The sequence below is a fragment of the Gekko japonicus genome, unplaced genomic scaffold, assembly GCF_001447785.1.
Source record: "Gekko japonicus isolate JY-2015 unplaced genomic scaffold, Gekko_japonicus_V1.1 scaffold3416, whole genome shotgun sequence".
Lineage (NCBI taxonomy): Eukaryota > Metazoa > Chordata > Lepidosauria > Squamata > Gekkonidae > Gekko > Gekko japonicus.
In genome coordinates, this window is record NW_015162581.1 from 133,650 (window position 1) to 146,863 (window position 13,214).

General features: G+C 48.9%; 1 protein-coding gene across 1 annotated transcript in view; it reads right to left on the bottom strand.

The window, feature by feature from the left end:
* Positions 1 to 12,486, bottom strand: part of BRCA1 (breast cancer 1) — a 21,437-nt gene extending 8,951 nt beyond the window's left edge. The window contains exons 1-4 of the mRNA XM_015406451.1: positions 12,398 to 12,486; positions 6,362 to 6,439; positions 5,894 to 5,982; positions 1,732 to 1,853 (exon numbers count right to left, since the gene is read on the bottom strand). Of these exons, the coding sequence (XP_015261937.1) occupies positions 1,732 to 1,853; positions 5,894 to 5,982; positions 6,362 to 6,439; positions 12,398 to 12,486 (378 nt within the window). The remainder of the gene's footprint in view (positions 1 to 1,731; positions 1,854 to 5,893; positions 5,983 to 6,361; positions 6,440 to 12,397) is intronic.
* Positions 12,487 to 13,214: the final 728 nt, after the last annotated feature.

The following is a 13,214-nucleotide window of genomic DNA, read 5'->3' on the forward strand; positions in this document are numbered from 1 at the left end:
TGTCACCCCTCAGCCGTCGTTTCTCCAATCTAAAGAGCCCCAAGCGCTTTAACCTCTCTTCATAGGGAAAGTGTTCCAACCCTTTTATCATTCGAGTTGCCCTTTTCTGCACTTTTTCCAATGCTATAACATCCTTTTTGAGGTGTGGTGACCAGTACTCCAAATGAGGACGTACCATCGATTATCTAGTCAATATAAGCTGAACCAAGTGGCTGAAGGGAATGAAACACTACCAATAGGGCCTGTTCCTCCAGATGTAAAAACCCTTTCACAGATGGATGATTTTGAGGGACCTCCATATGTGTCAGCAAGCTGCCAAAGTTTTGTTTCCTTTCTCTGTATGCGCTTGTTTGCTTTCAGTTTCATATGCACGTCTGTTGATGCGCTTAATTGCTTAGCTGCAGGAACATCCATATCTCTCAAGGCCGCAGGTGGTTGCCGCTGCTTGTTAGTAGCTTGGAGGCTCTCACGAAAGACCGTGAGAAACAGATAACGTGTCTTGCCTAGAAGCGTTTGCTCCCAGGCCCGATGGCGCGCGCGGGAACTCCCGCAATTGGGCCTTAGTAGTTTGAAGGTACTATATCATACCCAGGTCTCTGCTCCCCCCTCATTCCGAACAGTGATCCTGTCTATGCATCTATAGCTTCAAATAAAGTAAAACCTTTTTACAAGTGTGTACTTCGTTGATGCTGTGGGGAGTCTGACATTATGCTTCATTTCATTTAATTAAGGCTGCAATATCTCATGTACTCCAGTGAGAGAGCATTATAAACAGCAGACTTGGACAGAGCCACCACACCCTAACACACCTCTCTGTCTCCCCAGCCACCCTCCATTGTACTGAATTCTGATCAAATGAGGTGGACTAATGTGGTGGCAGAGGAAGAAACCATGTCTCTCTGGATACTGCAGACTGTGTCCAACGTTTTCTTTCCTTCCTGGTAGGGGCTGGGTGCCCAAGGAACCAAAGAGAGAATCGGCAGTACTCAGTGATGCCTCCTTAGGAAGCAGAACATCCCTCTTCTTCTTTCGCAGCTCAGCTGTTCTCTTCCTTGGGCTTTACAGCCTGACCTCCTGAAGCTTCTGGCCCGGCTGTGGGATACTCCAGCGTGACCAGCGGCAGGCTCCTCAAACTGGACCTATCAAGCTGGTTCGGTTCTGCTTTCCTCGTGCTCCACCTTCCCTTGCCCTTCGCTCTGCGCTCCCAAGTGCTCAAGCGGGCCCATTGTTGCTATTGGCCCAAGGCTCGCAGGACCCATCCCTCTTCAGAAAGAAAACTTCACTTCAAGATAAGTCAGCAGCCACAGGGGAGAACAGGAAGAGATCATGGTGACTGAAAGGAAAAAATGTTCTGATTTCCCCACTTTCTTGAAGGTTGCAGCAATGCCGAGGCCATTTTGTTTTAATGGGCAACGGCTTTTAAACACTTATCCATTTAAGCCTCCCAGCTGCACATTAGCAGGGGAAAAGAATATCCCTCAGTGTGGTGATTTCAGTTACAATTAAAATGCGTTATAGCTTTGATATTCCAAAGCAATAAAAGCAGCTTTCGTTCAGACACTTCTTAAAAGGAAAAAATGTTATTCCAAAAGAAAAGATTATGCATCTGCACTTGCCCACTGCCAAGGAATCCAACTGAAGTGCTGATTTAAACATTTGAAATCAAAGTAATGCTGTTAATAAAAAAGCCATGCAATATCACAGAAAGAAGTGGGGGGGGGGAGTAGTTACCAAGGCACTCTTTCTCTTTTCTCCTTTCTTCACTCCATTCAGTCTGTCCCGGTAGCCTTTACTTTCAATGACCATCTGTCTTTCCTGCAGAACTGCAGTTTTCTTTTGGAGATACTGATCACCTAAAAGTAAAACCACAGGACAGTGAAGCATAAATCATCTCTCCCAACAGCATGATGGGGACGCTACTTAAAGATTTTGTACGTTACAGTGGGAAGCATTTCTAAGAACTTGATGCCAAGCAGACCTTAACAGAGAAGCTCAACTTTGGACCAGCAAAAGGACTGTTGGGGTCTAATATCAACACACCCAGGGAGGCTGAGAAGTCCAATGCAAACGGGATTGCCGACTGAACTGATCATGACTGTCGACACGAGTCTCAAGCCCTCTTGCTAGACTGCCACACTGCGGTTACGTGGCATTTGTCCCAAATGCAGGGCCCACAGGCTTTGTCCTGCGCTACGGAACCATGGCCGAGCGGTGGCAGCCAGTGTTCCCTCTAAGCTGAGGTGGCCGAGCGGTGGCAGCATGCTGGTAGCCTGCCCAGTCAGTGGGACCGCAGCACTGATACCTTAGGGTCACGTTCGGGCCATTACACTGACTTACTTGCCGTTCACCCCTCTTCACACCTGCACTGTCAGCTGCAGCTTTCGAATTTCTGACATGGCCTCAGATTTACCACCCGTGAGGGCAGTTTGGCCGCCTTTCCTTTTAGTTTTCAACGCAAGGGGAATTATTTATTCATTTATTTAATTTGATTTTTACCTCGCCCTCCCCATGGGCGGATTACGAAGTCACAGATCTCAATAACAATAGTTAAAAGAATTAAACAGTAATTTAAAACAGTAATAGGAACCACAATCAAGGTTCCCTGTACTTGACTTCATGGCTGAAAATAATGTGCTTCCTTCTAGGATGAGTTATCACACATGGCTACACTTTTGAGTTTAACCGGACCTCTACCTTACTGTCGAGACTCCTCTTGTGAAGCAGACTCCTGAAGATGTTATCTTTTAAACTTGACTCAATTCTATGGGATTCATAGCTCACATAGCATCTATGTATAGGTGATCGGATTTAGTTCTAACTTAGTTTTGTTATGACTGTTGATGTAGGTTGTAAAAATCTGTATTGATGACTAACCGGTTGGTTTGTAATTTTGGATTTTCAGGACAGTTGTATACTGTGTTGCAGTTATTATATTTCTTGATATGTTATACTTCTTCTTAATAAATGGGTTAAAAAAAAGGTTAATGTTACTATGCTCAGTTTAAGCCGATCCTAAGCCAGCGGTTTCTGTAGGGGAAGTCAAAGACAGATCTTGGATGTCCGCTGCCTCAGCCAAGTCTGGCAGAACAGCTCTGTTTTACAGGCCCTGCGGAATTGTATTAAATCCCACGGGGCCCTGATCTCAAGTGGGAGCTTGTTCCACCAGGCTGGGGCCAGTGCAGAAAAGGCCCCGGCCCTGGTTGAGGCTGGTCGGACATCCTTGGGGCTGGGGAAACCAGTAAATGTTGGTCAATTGAGCGCAATGCTCTGTGGGGGCACGTATGGGGAGAGGCGATTCCGGAGACATGCAGGTCCCTTGAACCATCCGGTCACAGCCTGTAGTGCCCCGTCCAGTACTTCCAGGGCAGAGTCTGTCTGTCTGCCCATCCATCGGCAGATAGAGCTGGGTGTCATCAGCATATTGGCGACAACCCAGCCCATACCCCTGGACCAACTGGGCGAGGGGGCACATGCAGATGCTGAATAACATCGGGGAGAGGATAGCACTCCACATTTTAGCAGGTGTCGCTGGAAATACCACGGGACAAGGGGTAACAAGCTCTGAGGGACATCTCTTGTACTCATCTAAATTTTTTTAAAGTAAAGGTAAAGGTCTCCCTAGCTCGAAAGCCAGTCGAGTCTGACTCTAGGGTTGCGGGGCTCATCTCCGTTTCCAAGCCGAAGAGCCAGCGCTGTCCGAAGACGTTTCCGCGGCCATGTGGCCAGCAGGACTAAACACCAAGGCGCACGGAACGCTGTTCCCTTCCCACCGAAGCAGCACCTATTTATCTACTTGCAATGTCTTGCTTTCGAACTGCTAGGTTGGCAGGAGCTGGAACTAGAGACGGGAGCTCACTCCGTCATGCGGCACACTCGGGTCTCGAACTGCTGAACTACCAACCTTCCACAGCCTGCAGTTCAGCGTCTTAACCACTTGAGCCACCGCAGCTCCTTTTAAAAGCAAGGGGGGGGGTTGTGGAATGGGGAGGGGTCTACAAATCCCATGAGGCTGCATGAGAATGCACACACACAAACTTATCTGGATTCAGACAGCTTGGAAGTGACGAGCACAGACTAATGCGGTCATTAGGCACAAAGAGACACCAAAGAAGTATCCGCTCATAAATCTCCATTGTTTTCCTTTTAATTATGTGCCTTTAAATTGGGGGCTGAGAAAGCTATTGGGGTGCAGCAGGAGGGGGGGGAGAACTGTAACAAAGTAATATATAGACATATTTAAACTATTTGGATGCATACAGGCAGTGTGTCAGTTTTATAGGCAAGAAGAGGCCAATATTCTACCATGGAAAAAATCATGAGACGGAACACCAGGCTACAGTTTGGTCCCTTCCACCTATTACAATGGGCCCCCGGTCCATCAAATTGACCATGACTAAGAACAGGGCGTTCTCGGTGGCGGCTCCTATCTGGTGGAATGAGCTCCCAGAGGAGATCAGGGCTCTGCGGGACCTAGGACAGTTCCGCAGAGCCTGCAAGACGGAGCTCTTCCGCCAGGCTTTCGAATAGGAGCCGCCGCCACCACTAGACCACCAATGCATCAGTATACCGTCGACGCCCGGGAGGACATCTGGATATGGGCACCAAAGAACACCTATCCCTATCTGCTGAAGCTTCATTTATTGCTATCTATATATATATATCAGGAGCTGCGGTGGCTCAAGTGGTGAAGACGCTGAACTACAGGCTGTGGAAGGGTCAGCAGGTCGAGACCCGAGTGTGCCGCATGACGGAATGAGCTCCCGTCTCTAGTTACAGCTCCTGCCAACCTAGCAGTTCGAAAGCAAGAAATTGCAAGTAGATCAATAGGTACCACTTCGGTGGGAAGGGAACAGCGTTCCGTGTGCCTTGGTGTTTAGTCATGCCAGCCACATGACCACGGAAACGTCTTCGGACAGCGCTGGCTGTGAAACTGAGATGAGCACCGCAACCCTAGAGTCGGATTCGACTGGCTTTCGAGCAAGGGAACCTTTACCTTTATATATCTAATAGCCAAGGTCCCCTCTGCATGCAGATATCTAAATCCGCACATCTGAGGCACCTAGGGGGCAAAGAGATTTCTCCCAGGTGTGCAGAAAAATCTGAAATTTAGAAAAAAACTATAGGGGGGAGAAGGGGAGAAGGCTCACTTGCGGCTGCTTCCTCCTCCTCCACGTGGAGCTCCTCCCACCCGCGAGTATCGCAGGTCCCCGCTTCTTGTCTTGTATAGTCACACAAATACCAAGAATCCTATTTCCAAAATATTGAAATCCATTTTTCTCATCTCTGGTTAACAGAAGAGGAGTTGGTTTTTATACCCCGTTTTCCTCTACCATAAGGAATCTCAAAGCAGGTTACAATTGCCTTCTCTTCCTTTCCCCACAGCAAGCACCTTGTGTGAGGTAGGTGGGGCTGAGAGAGTTCTGAGAGAACTGTGACTGGCCCAAGGTCACCCAGCAGGCTTCATGTGGAGGAGGAGGGGTGGGGAATCAAGGCTGGTTCTCCAGATTGGACGCCACGCTGGCTGTGACAAATGTCACGCATTGTTTTTGGAAGATGCCTCTGTTGAGCCTCAAGCAGAAGAGGCTTCAGGAGCAGTGTAACCTCCAGACCTTTCTATACACCCTTGCTCTTTGAACCCAGCACTTGGAAGCTGCACTTCACACAACTGCTTGGGACAAGATACAAGAAGAAAGGCAGACTGCTAGGGCCTAAACCTCAAGATCAATCTCTTGGACCGAGCTGGGAAGGTAGGGAACGATTGTGAAACTTTGCATTATGAGAATGGTATTAGAAACAGAAGCGGAACTCAGCCAGAATTGTCTTCACCCAGCCGAAGCAAGCCTTGGTGTGTGGGCAGGGAGTGGCAGAGTTCACAGCGAGACAAGATGCTTACAATTTAATCCTGTATCACATTCCAAAGCACCAGCAGCTTCCAGCACCGCTTTGATTACCAGCTTGAATCGGACATCTTCCTGCAGAGTGCTGGAACAAATAAACAAACAACAAATCAGCAGCCCATGCATCTGTTGCTTGGAGGATGAAATGGATAATTTCTTTAAAAGTTCCCAAAGAGGCAGAGCTAGGAGAATGGGATAAAGACAATAAGAAGTATGTTTTTCTGTAGAAGGAGTTCGTAAGTCTTTTACTGGTCTAATTAAAGAATTTAGATTCTCCCCCAATTGTGTCTGATGCCGCTTTTAATAGTATTATCTCTTCAATTATTTATTTGCCCAGCCTTTACGTTGCTTGCTTTTCTAAGTTTTGAACTGTGCTGTTTTAATCTCGATATACCTAAACGTGACCATATCATTAAGGAGAAAGTGTGATATAAATATTTAAAATAACTAAACAACGAATTTACCTTTTGGAGATGTTGCCATTGCAGAGTGGACATTTTGTGATACCTTTCTTTTGTCCAAGAAGCTTCAATATGCAGAAACTAAAAAAGAAAAGAAGCAGTAAGATTTGCTCTGACATTGCTAGGAAGACAGGCAGTTTGCCCCCACCGGATTCATGGCCAGCATCATCTCTCATCCGTGCACATCTGCGTGTTTTCAAACCCTAATTCTTCCTGGCTGATAAAAACTGCCAGAGGAGGGCTGGCTGAGTGAGGAAAAGGTAAAGGTAAAGGTTCCCTTGCTCGAAAGCCAGTCGAGTCGGACTCTAGGGTTGCGGTGCTCATCTCCGTTTCAAAGCCGAAGAGCCAGCGCTGTCCGAAGACGTTTCCGTGGTCATGTGGCCGGCATGACTAAACACCAAGGCGCACGGAACGCTGTGACCTTCCCACCGAAGTGGTCCCTATTTATCTACTTGCAACGTCTTGCTTTTGAACTGCTAGGTTGGCAGGAGCTGGAACTAGAGACGGGAGCTCACTCCGTCATGCGACACACTCGGGTCTCGAACGGCTGAACTACTGACCTTCCACAGCCTGCAGTTCACCATCTCAACCACTTGAGCCACAGTAAATGCTTCCTTGAAGGAAGGAGGCAGTGACTAGCCTCGTTTTGGAAAAAACCCTCACTAAGCCCTCCAGCCAGTCTCCTATCTTCCATTCTTGGGCAAGGTGCTTGAGTGGGTTCTCAGCTCCAGGCAGGCCTGTAGCTAACGTGGGGCCAGCCCCCTCGTGTTTCTTCTGGGCCACCTCCTGCCTGGGCTGTCCCCGAAGTGCCTCAACTCGCCACCTGCGCGCCATGCTACCTCCAACCTGGCTGCCCGACAACTGAGGTCCTTGAGCACTCCAGAGAAGTGGAATCCTTCATCCCCAGAGCTACCTTCCGATACTCCCCTCCCCTTTTTATTGTTGTTCAGTCGCACAGTCGAGTCCGACTCTTCGCGACCCCATGGACCAGATCACGGCAGGCCTTCCTGTCTTCCGCCGTCCTCTGAAGTTTGCTCAACTTCATGTTCGTTGCATCTATGACACTGTCTCACCATCTCATCCTTTGCCGTCCCCGTCTTCTTTGACCTTCAATCTTTCCCAGCATCAGGGTCTTCTCCAGTGAGTGCTCCCTTCTCATTGGGTGGCCAAAGTTTTTGAGCTTCAGTTTCATTATCTGGCCTTCCAGGGAACAGTCAGGGTTGATTTCTTTTTGTTGTTGTTCAGTCGCACAGTTGAGTCCGACTCTTTGCGACCCCATGGACTAGATCATGCCAGGCCCTCCTGTCTTCCGCCGTCCTCTGAAGTTGGCTCAATTTCATATTCACTGCATCTATGACACTGTCTAACCATCTCATCCTTTGCTGTCCCCGTCTTCTTTGACCTTCAATCTTTCCCAGCATCAGGGTCTTCTCCAGTGAGTGCTCCCTTCTCATTGGGTGGCCAAAGTATCTGAGCTTCAGTTTCATTATCTGGCCTTCCAGGGAACAGTCAGGTTGATTTCTTTTAAATTCACCCATTCCTTTCCACTTTAGTTCACTGATTCCTAAGATATCAATTGCCACCAGCTCCTGCCGGCTTCTCTTCCTCACCATCCACCCTCAACCACAGGACCGGTCTCTGTACTCCAGCCCTCTTTAAAAACCGCCTGCCTCCCCCGCCACCCGAGTCCCCTCAACAAGCCCCGTGGGAGCTTGTTTTTCTAAGGGAGCTGCAGAGAGAGCGCGCCAGAGGAGCCGTGGGGCAGCCCTTTACGTGCACTCTGCAGCATGTGCTCCCTCCCGGCTTCCGTGCCCATCGTGACTGGAGGCGACGGGCCAGGTGGGAGGGAGTGGAGGAGGATGCCCGTCGCCGCCGCCACCTCCTTCGACCACCCCCCCACCTGCCTCATCCTCCTGCCCGGCGAAGTGGCCGAGAGAGTGCGTGGCCTGCCGCCGGCGGAGGGTTACCTGGCACTTTTGATTAAATTAGCTGCCGGTCCCCCCAATGGCCCCCTCCCCCAAAAGTCCCTCGCTACGGGGCTGGCTCCACGGTCTTCTGGAACAGACTAATTTTCTGGACCCATTTCAATTTGGCTTCAGGACAGCATTTGGAATAGAGACTGGTCTGGTCGCTTCGCTTGGTGGGGACCAGTGTTCCCTCTAAGCTGAGTTGGTGTGAGCTAGCTCAGTTTTTTAGCCTCTGGCTCACACATTTTTGCCTCGGCTCAGGAAGGATGACTTCAGAGCAAACTAATTTATGCAGCAGCCAAATCGCTCGCTCACGACTTTAATGCCAGTAGCTCACAAAGTAGACGTTTTGCTCACGGGACTCCACAGCTTAGAGGGAGCATTGGTGGGGACCACTACCGAGAACTAGACAGGGGGAATGTGACTCTGGCAGCTCTGCTGGATCTCTCAGCAGCCTTTGATAACTATCAACCATGGCATCCTACTGAGCTACCTCTTGGCCCTGGGACTGCGGAGGCACCACATTATGGTGGTTTGAGTCCTGTTTAGGTTGGTCCCAGGTGGTGGTGCTGGCTCTGCCCCATGGCGGTTGGCCTGTGAGGTTCTGCAGGGTTTGATCGTATCCCCCATGTTGTTTCGTATCTATGGGAAGCCTCTGGGTCACCAATACGTGGATGATACGCAGCTTTATCTTTCTTTTCCACCTGATTCCAAGGATGCTGTTGATGTTCTAAACCAGAGCTTGGAGTCAGTAAGGGGCTGGGTGAGGGTGGACAAGCTGAAACTTAATCCTGACAAGACAGAGGTTCTCTGGGTTAGGCACATTGCCTCTAAGCTGTGGAGTGTTGTGAGCAAAAATTTTACTTTGTGAGCCAAAAGAGCGACTAGCAATAGAGTTGTGAGCAAGCCTGTATTTGGCTATCACGTAAATTACTTTTTTAGAAGATTATTACCAGCACACGCTAGTGCAGTTTAGCAGGAACACTGCATCAGAGAACTTTTTTAAAGGTTTCTCTTTACATCTGTTTCAGTCTTGCCCTCAGATCCAAACCTTCTGGAGGCAGTTAGATTTATCAATTAACTGGATATCATATTCCCTGCAGACAAATAGTTACCACTGTTGTTGTTTTTTTAAAAAGCACTGTTGATGGCAATAGGGAAATGGTAATAAATCTGCATGATCTAGCCAAATCGTGTATTGCTGCTTAATGGAAACAGAAAAATGTTCCACCTATTTCTCTTTGGCGTATTTGGAAGATAGATTTTAAAAACTGAAATTAACACGTACATAGATGTTTGAGAGACTCAAGTACAACAGATTCAAGGGACACAAGATTCCTGTATATATTAAGTTTATTAAAAAATGGTCCTTTTCTACAGTGTATTGGAACAGTAAGTCTAATTATGGAAACTGGCCATGTTTTGTCATTACTTTTTTCATATGAACATTTTAAATATATAATGGAAAATGCCCATTTGCAGTCACTGTAGCTGCAGAAGGGAGCAGACAGATAGAAAGTCTTCTGATAATTTGGAGGGACAAACTCCATGTAAGTAATTCCCGAGGGTAGCCATGTTAACTGGTCCACAGCAAAATAAAACAGGAGTCTTAGTAGTACCTGACTCATCTTGCAACCTTACTTAGCCTAGATGGACAGGCCACTCCCAAGAGGTACAGGCTGCTTGCTCAGGAGCAATCCCCTACCACCTCAGGTAAAGCAACCAGGCAGGGCGACCATTCCAGGATGTTGAAACTTCCTTCCTTTTTCACAAGCAACAGTGTAAATTGCCATTTCCCAGTGAGTCGAAACTTCCCTGTCTGACTTCCTAGAAACTTCCTGCTTGTCCTGGGCTAGGTGGTGTGCGTATATATGGGTGGGGTGTGGAAGGCGATATCAAATACTCCACTGCAGGGGGAGGTGCCAAGTCCTTTGACCAGGTCCCTTGAAGGACACACTCCTCCCGTGCAAGGCACTGCTGCTGCTTTTCCCAAGAGGACACCACATGGGCAGGTGAGCACAAGCCGAGAGGGAAGCAGTGACACAGGAGTGGAGCAGCTCTTTTCCTGGCATTCTCCACCCCCTCAGGGCTGGGTTTGGTCTGTTCTCTAATCTAAGCTGCGTTCCCCGTGGCTTGAACGTGGCTCCTGCCTTAAAGCCAAGAAGCAACCAAGGCACAGCAAGCGCGTCCTGAGAGTTCGGTTGGTGCTCGCACAATGGGCCACTGAGCCTGGGCGGCTCCTGCCCTGGCCGGATGCAAACTTCAGACTCTCCTCTCCTCTGGCTGGGTGGCCATATTGCTTGCTTCCTCTGGGGCTGGCTCGTCCCCCTTCCCGCTCTGCCTTGCCAGCGTTCCGCTACGAGGGGAAGTAGGAACAGCAGCATTTCATCGCCTTGCACTGAGCCAAAAATCTGTGCACTAAGGGCTAAAAAATTGTGCGCCAGGACATCCTAGCGCAGTTTAGCAGGAACACTGTAGAAAGGCAGACCAGGAGCTTGAGATCTCTCCTGTCTTGGATGGGGTGATACGCCCCTTGAAAAGCCAAGTTTGCAGCCTAGAAGTGCTACAGGACACAACAGTCATCTTAGAAAACCAGCTGGCTCTAGTGCTTCAGAATGCTTTTGCTCAGCTTCAGCTAGTGAGTCAGCTGCATCCATTCCTGGTCCAGTCAGATCTAGTCAGTGATCCACATCTTAGTTACATCTAGACCGGACTACCGCAATGCACTCTACATGGGGCTACCCTTGAAGAGTGCCCAGAAGCTACAGCTAGTGCAGAACACTGTGGGGGCAGCTATCAACTGGTTACCAATCCACTCCCAAGCCCAATTCAAGTCCAGCTATCAACTGGTTACCGATCCACTCCCAAGCCCAATTCAAGTTGTGGTTTTGACTTTTAAAACCCTACATGGCTTGGGACAGGGATATCTGAAGGATTGTGTCCCTGCCCGGGGATCCAGATCACAGGGAGAGGCCCTCCTGACCGTCCCATCCGTCACAGAAGCTCGTCTGGTGGGTCCAGGAGGGTGGGCCTTTCCAAGGCAGCCCAGGGGTCATGGAACGACCTCCCCAGGGAGGTGAGCCTGCCTGGTCCCCTCCCTTTCGATCTTTTGGAGGCAGCTGAAGACGGTTTTACTCTGGACTGCATTTGATTAATTTACTAGCAGTCCTAAATTGTGATTTTAAATGTTGGTTTTTTTAATTATTCTAAGTATTTTATGTGTTTTATTTGCATTGTTAGTGGCCTTGAGTTTAGTGCGGCATAAAGGCAGCTAATACATGTTTTAAATAAAAGAAAATAAACCTCTATCAAACTCAGTCAACACTGCCATCCTCCACCCAAGCCTGAAGCAAAGCAGCTGCACCCTCCCCACTTGGCATATGAAAGCTGCCTGCCAGCAAGGCATATGGGCTGTTCTTCCCTGGATGTGAACCCTCCCTCCTTATCCGTGCAACCATACTATTACCTCCACAGAAGGACCTCTTCTTGTATTTTGCTTTTCCAGAGTCCTTCCCTTAAGAACAACATGAGCTAGTCCCTGTTTCCACCTCTTTATGAGAACCAGTTTGGTGTAGTGGTCAAATGAGCGGACTCTAATCTGGGAGAACCGGGTTTGATTCCCCACTCCTCCACTTGCACCTGCTGGATGACCTTGGGCAAGCCGTAGTTCAGTCACAGGTATTCTTGAAAAGAGCCGTTTCTGTCAGGGCTCTCTCAGCCCCACCTACCACACTGGGTGTCTGTTGTGGGGAGGGGAAGGGAAAGGAGTCTGCAAGCTGCTCTGAGACTCTGAGTGAAGGGTGGGGTATACATCTAATCTCTTCTTCTTCTTCATGGATGAGAAGCTGCATTACAGCAAGCTACATCAATGGACTACCCAGCCAGTGCTGTTGACACTGGTTGTGACTCCCCGGGGTTTCGGGGATTGTTACCATCTCTTTGTGCAAGATCATGGTTGATACAGGGGCCTTCTACACACAGGGGATTACATACATACCGGGGGGGGGGGCTCTTTACTGCTCACTGCTGTTCGTGTGTATGCAACGCCCAAGAACACGGAGAGGAGGCTTACCTGCAGAAGACATGAGCACAGTGCGTTGAGACCGGTGCTTTCATTATCTCCAGGCTAGAAGATATTAATAAAACATCGTAGTTATTCATTTTGACTATGGCATTCTTGACCTACACAGTGCAGTGCATTTGGGGGAGAGTCATTAACAAGATGGAGCTGCGGTGGCTCAAGTGGTTAAGACGCTGAACTGCAGGCTGTGGAAGGGCATGAGTTCAGCAGTTCGAGACCTGGGTGCCGCATGAGGGAGTGAGCTCCCGTCTCTCGTTCCAGCTCCTGCCAACCCAGCAGTTCGAAAGCAAGAAATTGCAAGTAGATAAATAGGTACCGCTTTGGTGGGAAGGGAACAGTATTCCGTGCGCCTTGGTGTTTAGTCATGCTGGCCACATGACCACGGAAACGTCTTCGGACAGCGCTGGCTCTTCGGCTTGGAAAAGGAGATGAGCACCGCAACCCTAGAGTCGGATTCGACTGGCTTTCGAGCAAGGGAACCTTTACCTTTACCATTAACAAGATGCCTACTCAAATGGGTGCCTGTTCAAGACAGATCTTGGAAACACTGCTAGCCGTTCATGACAAACCCCACTTTAAGAGCAAAGGTCCATCTCGGTCAAGAGTACTTCTGCTCTGCTCTTCTGGCACTGCAGTTTGGACCTAGCTGCATTCAGGGCTGAAAACAAACTTGCGGCTCCTCCAAACTCCCCATCTAGTACTTTTTTTGTTTTACAAGCAGTTTGGACTGAAGGCTCTCTTTTAGCTTCTCTCTTCTATGATGCACGCCTATAACTTTGGCTCGAGCCCTTGTGCTACAATTAACGCT